This window comes from Cotesia glomerata, linkage group LG6 (assembly GCF_020080835.1).
Source record: "Cotesia glomerata isolate CgM1 linkage group LG6, MPM_Cglom_v2.3, whole genome shotgun sequence".
In the NCBI taxonomy this organism is placed as follows: Eukaryota; Metazoa; Arthropoda; class Insecta; order Hymenoptera; family Braconidae; genus Cotesia; species Cotesia glomerata.
In genome coordinates, this window is record NC_058163.1 from 1,999,488 (window position 1) to 2,010,460 (window position 10,973).

At 26.1% G+C, this 10,973-nt stretch overlaps 4 protein-coding genes across 9 annotated transcripts in view; 3 read left to right on the forward strand and 1 right to left on the reverse strand.

Annotated features, from left to right (window-relative positions):
- The window catches only part of LOC123267544 (RAC serine/threonine-protein kinase-like), a 74,089-nt gene extending 72,802 nt beyond the window's left edge, over positions 1-1,287 (forward strand). For all 5 annotated transcript variants that reach the window (XM_044732223.1, XM_044732224.1, XM_044732225.1 and 2 more), the window contains 2 exons: positions 26-262; positions 899-1,287. In XM_044732223.1, the coding sequence (XP_044588158.1) occupies positions 26-262; positions 899-1,233 (572 nt within the window). In that variant the 3' untranslated portion in view covers positions 1,234-1,287. The remainder of the gene's footprint in view (positions 1-25; positions 263-898) is intronic.
- Positions 1,288-2,107: 820 nt separating this feature from the next.
- On the reverse strand, positions 2,108-6,123 carry LOC123267546 (acid phosphatase type 7). The gene is made up of 8 exons (XM_044732228.1): positions 5,765-6,123; positions 5,566-5,692; positions 4,789-4,983; positions 4,381-4,705; positions 3,672-3,854; positions 3,222-3,441; positions 2,697-2,891; positions 2,108-2,294 (listed from the first exon to the last, which is right to left on the reverse strand). Exons 2-8 carry the CDS (start codon positions 5,660-5,662, stop codon positions 2,205-2,207), a joined length of 1,305 nt encoding a protein of 434 aa, XP_044588163.1. The 5' UTR covers positions 5,663-5,692; positions 5,765-6,123; the 3' UTR covers positions 2,108-2,204.
- Positions 6,124-6,919: 796 nt separating this feature from the next.
- Positions 6,920-7,685, forward strand: LOC123267103 (putative ankyrin repeat protein RF_0381). The gene is made up of 2 exons (XM_044731607.1): positions 6,920-6,971; positions 7,063-7,685. The coding sequence occupies exon 2, from the start codon at positions 7,076-7,078 to the stop codon at positions 7,643-7,645; it is 570 nt and encodes a 189-aa protein (XP_044587542.1). The 5' UTR covers positions 6,920-6,971; positions 7,063-7,075; the 3' UTR covers positions 7,646-7,685.
- Positions 7,686-8,375: 690 nt separating this feature from the next.
- LOC123267540 (cyclin-T2-like) lies at positions 8,376-10,770 on the forward strand. Of its 2 annotated transcripts, none has more exons than XM_044732211.1 (2): positions 8,376-8,460; positions 9,623-10,770. In XM_044732211.1, exon 2 carries the CDS (start codon positions 9,673-9,675, stop codon positions 10,672-10,674), a length of 1,002 nt encoding a protein of 333 aa, XP_044588146.1. In that variant the 5' UTR covers positions 8,376-8,460; positions 9,623-9,672; the 3' UTR covers positions 10,675-10,770. The 2 variants fall into 2 exon arrangements, with proteins under 2 accessions (XP_044588146.1, XP_044588147.1); XM_044732212.1 differs by lacking the exon at positions 8,376-8,460 and adding an exon at positions 8,505-8,532.
- Positions 10,771-10,973: the final 203 nt, after the last annotated feature.

Consider the following 10,973-nt stretch of genomic DNA (forward strand, 5'->3'; position numbering starts at 1 on the left):
TATTAAAACTTAATGTATAATTCAGGACGAACAACAAAAACTTTCTGCGGTACTCCAGAATATCTAGCACCTGAAGTTCTAGAAGACAACGACTATGGCCGAGCAGTAGATTGGTGGGGTGTTGGAGTAGTAATGTACGAGATGATGTTAGGACGTCTTCCATTTTATAATCACGATCATGAAAAATTATTTACTCTAATCTTACTAGAGGAAGTTAAATTCCCAAGATTTGTCTCAAATGAGGCCAGAGATTTATTATCAGGTAACAAAAATAATTACTGATTAATAAAAAAAAACTAGCAACCTTGCATCCGTGACATGAAAATTTTGCTTTATTAAATAATGACTTTTCTTAAATTACACTGTACTTTCTTAACTATTGACTTTTTTAAATATATAAGCTCATCTCGATGTTACACTCATCAAGAGCTTTCATTTGAGTACCCACATCAATTTTTCATATATTTATATATATTATATATATGTATATATGAAAAATATATCAAAAATGCATGTGGGTACTCAAATGAAAGGTCTTGATGACTGTAACATCAGGATGAGCTTATATCTTAAAAAATGTCAATAGTTTCCAAGATACAATGTCATTTCTTAATTATTGACATTTTTTAAGATATAAACTCATTTCGATGTTACACTCATCGAGACCTTTCATTTGAGTACCCACATGCATTTTTGATATATTTTTCATATATAGATATATATATAATATATATAAATATATAAAATATATGAAATATTGATGTGGGTACTCAAATGAAAGGTCTTGATGAGTTTAGTATCAAAATGAGCTTATATCTTTAAAAATGTCAATAGTTCTCAAGATACAAGGTCATTTCTTTATATAGCTGAATGAAATAATTTTATGGTGAATTTTCAGGCTTATTGATAAAAGACCCAGGCCGGCGGCTAGGCGGCGGACCCAACGACGCTAAAGACATAATGAGCCACGCGTTCTTCTCTTCAATCGATTGGTCGGACCTGGTGCAAAAGAAAATACCTCCGCCGTTCAAACCTCAAGTGTCCTCAGACACAGACACTCGTTACTTCGACAGTCAATTTACTGGCGCAAGTGTCGAACTTACCCCGCCGGATCAGGGCCCGGGTAGCGCTGGGCTCAACTCCATCGCCGAAGAACAAGAACACTTTCCACAATTTTCTTATCAAGATAGTCATTCTGCTGCTACTTCTATTTCCGTATCTATTAATCACTGACACACATTTATTAGCAATATTTAATTAACCGAGTATTTTTTTTTCATATATTATCATTGAAATGTTTTAAAAATACTCGATTAATTTATTTATAAATATTCAAATTTAGATATTAAGTCTTGAAAGAAAAATTTAATTATTTTTTTTTATTATAAAATTATAAAATATTTATTCATTCATTTAATTCATTTACTCATAAATTTATTTTTTTTTTAATCTCGTGCTTTTTAAGTTGAAGAATAATTTTGGTAATTTTTTTCGATAAAATTTTAGTCCAAAAAAAATCAACTTAAAATCTTTAGATTAAAAAAAAAAATTATTAAATTATTTTTTTATTAAAAAAATTCTTTTTTTTTTTTTTTTCAATAACAGAGAGACTGATTTGACATGAAACTAAAAATAAAACGAAAATAATTTTTTCAATTAAACAATAGATAATAAACAATAGAATTAATAAAAAAAAATAGTTGTACATAATATTGAAAAAAAGAAAAAGAAATGAATAATAATTTAAGTTTGCTGTAATTTTTTTTTCGTTTGTATTTTTTATGTCTAATTGTAAGTAAAATTATTACCTATAATTGGGTATAAAATTAATTAATTATCTTGTATTTCCGGGAAGGATTTGTATAATTAAAATTTGAGTAATTAATTAATTTATTGATAAAAAAATAAATATAGCCGAAAGAAAAAAATGCATTTTTAATAATTGCTTGATTAAAAGATATGGTTTAAAATTAACCTTGAGAAATTATTAAAATTAATCAATCTAAATATATATGTATGTCGATTACTGGCTAAGTAATTATAGTTAATGTAATAAAATATATGATTATTAAATATATTTATATTTTAACAATTATAACACTAAAAATCATTTTTAACTTAAATTTATTTTTTTTTTTTTAAAGATATGTCAATTATAATTATTACAATTAAATAATAATTCATTATTATTATTATTATTGTTATTAATCTGTCAAGTCTGGATAATTCGGTAAAGGTTTGTCTTTAACTAACCACAAAGTGTCGATGAAAGCGCCATTTTTATCATCAGAAATCTGTAATTAATAATAATTAATAATTAATATAATTAATTTTTTAAAAAATGTAATTTATGACATTAAAATTAGCAGTCACTTAATTTTTTAATTTTTTTAGATCAAAAAATTTTATTTAAAAAAAATTGCGTTTTTTATTTTTTAAAATTTCTACACAGAAAGAACAAGATGACACTGATTATAATCCAAGATTATACTGATTATAATTCCAGATTATACTGAGTACAATTCCAGATATCACTGAGTATAATGTGGGATGATATCCAGTGTCATCTTGTTCTTTCCGTGTACATATCAATTTTTTTTTTTTCTAATCTATTTTGCCATAATTTATTTGCTATAAAATTTTTAAAATTACAAAATATATGCTAAATTAATTTTCATATGTAATTTTGGTCTTACCTGCTCTATGTACATGTGAGTTTTATTGAATACTTTCATTCGGGTGTATCCGTAATCAGAACTTCGAAATGCTGACCAATATGGCCGCTTAGGTACGAATTTTTCTCTGCCTTCCTTACAACCAGCTGATCCTGTTACGATGTGTACTGGTGCTTTGTAATTTTTGTAAGGTTGTTGGTAACTACCATTATACACCTTTAAATTATTTTTAATTTAATTAAACATTTGAAAATTTTTAGAATTTTTTTTATTAAAAAAAAAAAAAAAAAATGCATTTTTAAAAAACTTTAAAAATTATCAGTGCAATTTTTTAAAAATATTATTTAGTTCTAAAAAAAATAACAAAAAATTTAAAATGTCGGCTCACTTTAATATTATCTTTAAATTTAATTTTTTTTTAATAATAATAATAATAATAAATAAATAAATGCATAATAAAACAAGGTTAATTTTACTGGGAAGTACTGTAAAAATAATTGGCGCTAGTGTCGGTTTGTAATTTGAAATCTTAACCTAAAACTGTACCTTGAAGTTGTACATAGGCCACATGCGTTCGTAGCTGTGTTCATGGGCCCAAATTTCTAGATCTACTTTGTGTTGATAGAACAATTTTTCTAGACCGAACCAATCTAGAAACGGTAAACCCACTCGGACAAGTGACTCGTGATTCGTACAGTCGTCCGCGTTTTTATTGCTGCAGTACATCGGCCGGTGACCGAATGTTACGATCCAGGGTCTTTTTGCTCTAATTAAAAAAATTTATTATCAGTTAGTTATTTATGACACTGAAGTTAGCTGTCAGCTGTCAATTTTAAAAATTTTTATGATAAAAAAATAGTTGAAAAAATTTTCACTTGTAATTTTTATTAATTTTTACTTGTGGAATTTTTTAATTCAATTTATTTTTTTTTTATGATAATTGCTATAAAATTCTAAAAAATCTTAAAATTTTTAATCAGTGTCATTTTGAATTACCTGTTTTCGGGTTTGTTAGCTTCTTTTAAGTCTTGGTCAAGCCATTCATATTGTTTGACTAGTTGCTTGATCCCGTAGTTCATAAAATAATACGCTTCTGTTTCAATCGCGATAAAATGTACCGGGCCCATGTTAAAACTGTACCATAAACCTTCAGAATTTCCAGGCATGGAAAATCTTGCTCTGATGAAAAAAAAAAAAAAAATGTTTTTATTGTAAAGCTAACCTCAAAATTTTAATACAAAAATATTCTAAATTTGATTAATTGGTGAAGCTAACCTCAAAAAAAATATTAAAAATTTTTTTTTTAAAGAAAATTTTAATTTAAAAAAACTTCTAGATTTTGTCATTGTGAAGCTAACTTCAAAAAAATATTAAAAAAATTTTTTTTAAACAAAATTTTATTATAAAAAATTCTAAATTTAATTGATTGTGAAGCTAACCTCAAAAAAATTTTTTTTTAATTTTTTTTCAAAGAAAATTTTAATTAAAATAAAATTCTAAATTTTTTTATTGTAAAGCTAACCTCAAAATACTTAAAAAAAATTTCCAAATTTAATTAATTGTGAAGCTAAACCTCTAAAAAGTATTTAAAAAAAGTTTTTTCAAAGAAAATTTTTAACTAAAAATAAAATTCTAAACTTTTTAATCGTGAAACTAACCTCAAAAAATTGAAACAAAGTGGTAAAGTGTTATAAAAAAAAATTACCTGTAATTACTAAAATTATATTTTTCTTCATGATTACCAGGAACAGTCATATAAGGTAAGTAAGCAGCAACACTTTCAATTTGCCTCATAAATTCATCTCCAACTCTTGCGTCGTCAGTGTTCATGTCATACGCGAAATCCCCGACATGAATCGCGGCGTCATACAATCCTTTCTGGGTGTCTTCTTGCAGCCTCGCTAAACTCTGCGCGTTCTCATTCCCCATGTCGCCGAAAATCACTATCTGAGGCTTCCAGGTCTCGCTGTCTGGGGGAATCCTCACGTAGAAGGCGTTCGACCATCCCAGGTCGCTTCCACAGTGATAAACTATTTTAAAAATTTTTATTTTATAAAATTCAAACTTAGAAAAACTTTCAAAAAATTGTCAGAGATTTTTTAAAAATACTTACTGTATTTAGCACCAGGTTTTAAATCCTTTAAATAAACCCTGTGAATAAACTGCTCGCGTTTCTTGTTTCCTCCATCAACAAACCGAGTTCGCGTACCCTTAGAGCGCGTTATGAAACCATCGATCCCGTACTCTACTATTGATTCCTTGGTGTCATTTTTCGTGCTCCATGTTACCACCAGGTCGTTTATTTTTTCTGATTTTTAAAAAATCAACACATTATTATAAATAAATTATGAAAATTAAGTATTAAAAAATTTTTGTGATTTTTTTTATTAAAGAATTATTAAAAAATTTTTTCATTTGTTAAAAACTTCAAAAATTATAAGTGCAATTTTTTAAAAATATTTTTTTAAACACTAAAAAAATTTTTATTTTTCTTATTAGCTAAAAAACTATTTTTTAAGAATTCCACGTATAATTTTTAAAATTTTCTACATGTGAAAATTTTTGTTTTAATTTTTTTTAAATTATTTTGCAATAAAATAAATTATAAAAATTTTCAAATGTCGGCTAATTTAATTTTCATAAATAAATTTAATAATTCTAAAGTTAGAAATTTCTTTTTATTTTTTTTTTTATTAAATTTAAAGTTTTTTACAAATTAAATTTTTTTTACAATGAAAAAAATGCTTTTAATAATTTTTATTAATTTTCACATGAAATTTTTAAATTACATTTTTTTTTTTTTTATAATAATTTAATAGCTACAAAGTTATAAAAAAAAATGATTAATGTCTGTCAACTTGATATAAATTAAATAAAAATAATTTAATACCTCCGTAAGACAAATGCACAGCTTCAGGCTGATAATGAATCACATCCGCAGATGTTATTGTTGACAACACTAAAAAAATCAGTCCACTTAGCAACATTTTTATCTCAAACTTCTTCACTGCTACAAACTGAAACACAAAGTCATATTAAATATAATAATATTAAAAAATTAAATAAATAATTATTAAAAAAAAACTTACTTTAATTATTCATACTCGTCAAAATAATAAAAAATTAAATTTATTAAGAAAATTTAACACTGAGATAAAAATAAATTATTACAATTTTTAAAAATACTCCGATGCTATTATTCTTGCGTGTATCAGCACTACTGTCAAGTATCGATGTTTATATAAGTATATATATATATAAACATATCACATATATATGCTTGTAAATTTATTTTGTGGACTATATCTATCTCCTTTGTGGCTATTTAATCTCCAGTTTATTTATGGCCAGAATAATGAGAATTATCTTCTCTGTTGGCAAGAAAAAATTTAATTGTTTATTAGAATTATTTTTTTAAATGTAAATTAGCCAATGATAAGCAATATTTAAATCTGACATAATTTTTATAATTTTATTTTTCTACTCTGTGAGAATCGATAGGTCGATAATGTTGATTTTAATTTAGAAGAAGTAAACATAGACATCTAGTGAATTTTAAAGAAAGTTTAAAAGATTCTAGTGAAGATAAAACGGCTCTCTGTTTTTGTTCCTGGGAAAAACTGAAGAACATGAAAGAACTTTTGGTTCAAAATTTCTTCTGGAAGAAATAAAAGAGGTAATTTTTAATTATTACAATTAAAAGAAAATTACTAAATGAAGAAATTTTTATAAATATTATAAAATTCTTTAAAAAGATTCAAAGGATTTTATTTCTTCAATTAAATTAATTTTTTTTATTATTGCTAAATAATTATAATAATAAAAATAGCCGACACTTTTGATTTTATTTATTTTGCTTAATTTATTAAATTATAACTAAAAAAATAATTTTAAAAAATTGCACTTATAGTTTTTCAAGTTTTTAACAAGTGAAATTTTTTTTTTTTATTTTTTTGTAATCATTTTTTCAATAAAAAAAAATTCTGAAAATTTTTAAATGTCGGGTAACTTAATTTTCATAAATAATTAATTACATAAATTTACCAAGAGGGCGCTGCTGTCGCTTTCAGTGAAATGTTTATATTATCAAGATTTGTATTTGCCGACTAACCTCTAGTTTGTCTTTCTGCAACCAAAAGTAGAGTTAAAATAATTTTAAATATTTATTTTGAATATATTATTATATATTTTTAGTATTACAGTTATTTTATAAATATTTTTTAAGTCAGTTAATTAATTAATTAATTAATTTAAGTGTTTATATACTGTCTGAAAATTAAATATAACCTTATTTAGGTAAGTATAATATTTAAAAAAAATTTTTAAACCTAAAAAATCAATAATTATACTTACATATATTTTAATTAATTAATAAGATTTTTTTTAAAACCTGAGAAGAAATGGCGCTTGATAGATGGTCACCAGGATACCTAGCCTACGAATTAATCACCAAGAAAATAAAAAAAGGAAGAATGGACGTAAACGAGAAGTTAGAGTTTATTTTATACGAAACTCCGACCATTTTGCACTTTGCAATTTATTTAGACGACGAAAAGTTTGTTGATTACTTGTTAAAGAACAACGCGAACATCAACATCAATTGCGCCAACTGGGGAACTGCTTTGCACGTCGCCGTCAGTATGAAAAAGAAAAAACTAGTAAGAACATTAGTGAGCAGAGGTGCTGATGTAAATGTTCGCGCTCTGGGGGTCCATTTTACTCCCTTGCACCTTGCGGTCCAAAATGGCTGCCATGACATTGCCAAGTTTCTTATTAATTGCGGCGCTAATACCGACGCGGTGTTTTTTGTTAAAATTGAGAATAAAAAAGTGGAAAAAAATATTTTGCAAGTTGCGATGGAGAAAAAGGATAAAAAAATGGTCGGAATTTTATTAAAAAACCGAGTTTTTTGTAGTTGGAATAATGCGCGGCCATTTTGGTGCAGTTTTACTTTTTTAAGAGAATATTAAGATTTAATTAATTAATTAAAAAGTTTTTTATACCTAAAAAAACTATTTAATTAGAGAATGTAAGTTTAAAAAGTAATTAATTACTTTTTTTTTATTATTTATAGTAATTTGTGCATAATTTAAGTGTAAATATTTGTGAGGTTATTTAAAATTTTAAATGTCGTTCCGCCATTTTATAGTTTAAAAATTTTTAAATAATTAATTTTTAATTATGAATTCCGGTTTAAAAAATTTTAAATAAAAAAATTTAATTTATTGAAGACAATAATTTTAAAATAAACTTTAAAAATTATTAAAATAAATTTCGGGTATCTTCGGCTACGCTCGGAAATATTTTTCTGCTCCATCTTTAGAAAAAAAAAAAAAAACTAAAGTTCATTTCTAATGACATTTCCAAACTAGCTTTATAAATTTTCAACCAGATGTCGTAAAAATCGCTGCCCAAAATAGCAGCGTCAAAAACTTAGGTCCAGGTGTTCACTCTTTTGCTCTTGTAGAGTATTAATTGAAAAAAAGCGTGTAAAATATGAGACAGAACTACGAAATTTTATCGAGAATTTTAAGGAAGTTAAGGAAGTCTGGGACTGTACATAGTTCAAAATGTAATCAAAATTACAAATTTGTGTATACTTTGTGAATAATGGGAAAACAGTACTTCTTTTTTCTGTACAGCGGCCGAATGGTAAAATGTCCAGAGCCTAAAAAATACTACTACTACTACTACTACTTATTTTTTCTGTTATATTGCAATAGTGTGATCAATGACCAAGTAATTGTTGGAATAATTTTCTTTTTAGTTTATATAAAAATTGAAGGTAGGTAGTGAAAATTTATTATTCAACCACGTAATTTTGTTTTTGTGTTTTGAAAATTCTTTTTTCAATGGTGTGTATATTAATTTAATATAATTTTTGTCCAGTTTAATTTGATGAATCTCAAAATTGTTGATGTGGATTTTTTTTTTTAATTATCAATTTTTGTATTTTTTTCCAAATAATATGTAAAAATATTAATAAATTTGTATAGTAAATTTTGATTTTGTTCAATTAGTCACAATGTATTTTACACATGTTTAATCACAAAAAAATTGTATTAATTATACTATAACAATAATTAAAAATTAATTTTAAAAATTTTCAATAATAATTTAATTTATAAAAAAATTCGACAAGAAATTTAGTCTATATTATTAAGAGAATAAGAAAAATTTTGTTCCCAAGATAGTCATACGATAAAATCGGTTTTTTTTTTCAATGAAATTTAGTGTCATTGCAAAGACCTTGATTTGAATAATTAAGAAATGACCTTGTATCTTGTCAACTATTGAAATTTTTAAAGATATAAGCTCATTTTGACATTATACTCATCAAGAGCTTTCATTTGAGTACCCACATCAATTTTTCATATATTTATATATTTTATATATATATATTATATATATGTATATATGAAAAATAAATCAAAAATGCATGTGGGTACTCAAATGAAAGCTCTTGATGAGTGTAACATCATGATGAGCTTATATCTTTAAAATATATGTTATATATATATATATATATATATTAAAAATGCATGTGGGTATTCAAATGAAAGCTCTTTATGAGTGTAACATCAAGATGAGCTTATATCTTTAAAAATGTCAATATTTAAGAAAATACAGTGCAATTTAATAAAAGTCATTATTTGAGAAAGCTAAATTTTATTTATTATAGTTTATAATTCACGGCAGTCACATAGTGACTGCAAAGTTGCTAGTGAAAATAAATTTTGGTATTGTTAAATTAGTCAAACTATTATTTACACATGTTTAATCACGTCGAAAAAAAATTGCATTAATTATACCATAATAATAATAATAAATTAATTATTATAAAAAATTGATAAATTAATTTATAAAAAATTTATATAATAAAAATTTGTCAAGAAATTTAATAAATTATTAAAATTTTTCAATACTAACATGAAAATGTTTTCCAGTTGAATAAAATTTCAATCTTCCGCTGCAGCCCTTAAAATAAATTTCGACAATGTGGAAACTTCACATCAACACTGGAAAATGGTTTTACACATACGAGCAACTATCAAACACACCCAGCAGAAGACATGGAATAGAACCAGAAAGAGAGATGAGGTACCGTCAAGAATCAGCGAGCTTGATCTTCGACGCGGGCCAGCACCTGGAGCTGTCAATAGGAATAATAAACACCGCAGTGGTTTACATGCACAGGTTTTACATGTACCACTCCTTCCTGAAGTTCCATCGTTACTCCATCGCTTGCACTGCAGTTTTCTTAGCAGCAAAAGCAGGAGATGACTTTAAAAAATACAGCGAGGTGTTTGAAGCTTGCAAAAAGTGCTTTGACACCAACGGGGTCACCATGGAGAACATCAAGGACTGGCGACTTGATCCAGAAAACATCTTCTTTAATGAAGACGTGATGCTCCAGACCTTGGGGTTCGAGATAGACATCGAGCATCCGCACACACATATCATCAAGTGTCTTAAATTGATAAACGCTGACAAGAATGAAGACATCAGCAGGACTTCTTATCTCTTAGCTACCCAGATGACGCATTTAACTACCTTTTCTCTTCACTTCAAGCCCTCGGTCATTGCCTGCGTTGCTATTTACACTGCCTTGAAGTGGACCAATTGGAAGATTCCTCCAAGTGATGAGGGCAAGGAGTGGTACTCTAATGTTGACCCTAATGTCACTGTCTCGATGATGGACGAACTGGTCCTGGTCTTTTTGGACATCTATCGCAAATCTCAGTGCAGGATGAAGAGGATGATCAATGCTATTCATGAAAAACACGCTAAGAAGCATAAAAAAATTACTCCCCAGGAATTTATGAACAGAAAGCCTTCAAATAATCAAGTTAATCCTGGACCTGCTTCTAGAGTTCCTATTCACATGACTCTGCCTAAATTTGGTGTCAGAACTGAAGCAAGAAATGCTATGCAAGTTGATGATAATAATTTAGCACATGCTAGATATCATAGAAATGATAGAGCTAGAAATAATTAATTAGTTAGGACTAATTATTGTGATAAAAGGTTGCAATTTCGATAAGCAATACAAGTATTTTTAAATATTAATTTCTTGAGGTTCAATTGATTTTGTAAATAACAGCTAATTATTGAATTTTAAATTTTGACTAAAAGATTTAAAATTTAATTAAATAATTTTTAAATTATCAAAGTTTTAGAATTAATTGCTCTGAAACTAAGACTGGAATATAAAAAAATTTAGGTGTTAATTGAGACTTTTTTACTAAGTTGCTGTTTTTTATATAAATATTCATTTGAATATTTGTAAGTTTAAAA

What these genes read in the sequence shown, in the direction of transcription:
- LOC123267546 (XM_044732228.1), bottom strand. Translation starts at nt 5,662, where the DNA reads ATGTTGCTAAGTGGACTGATTTTTTTAGTGTTGTCAACAATAACATCT. An exon ending in TGTGCATTTGTCTTACGGAG is followed by an intron (nt 4,984 to 5,565) that starts GTATTAAATTAT and finishes TTTAAAAATCAG; the next exon opens with AAAAAATAAACGACCTGGTG. An exon ending in CTCACATGTACATAGAGCAG is followed by an intron (nt 2,295 to 2,696) that starts GTAAGACCAAAA and finishes TATTAATTACAG; the next exon opens with ATTTCTGATGATAAAAATGG.
- LOC123267540 (XM_044732211.1), top strand. Translation starts at nt 9,673, where the DNA reads ATGTGGAAACTTCACATCAACACTGGAAAATGGTTTTACACATACGAG.
- LOC123267103 (XM_044731607.1), top strand. Translation starts at nt 7,076, where the DNA reads ATGGCGCTTGATAGATGGTCACCAGGATACCTAGCCTACGAATTAATC.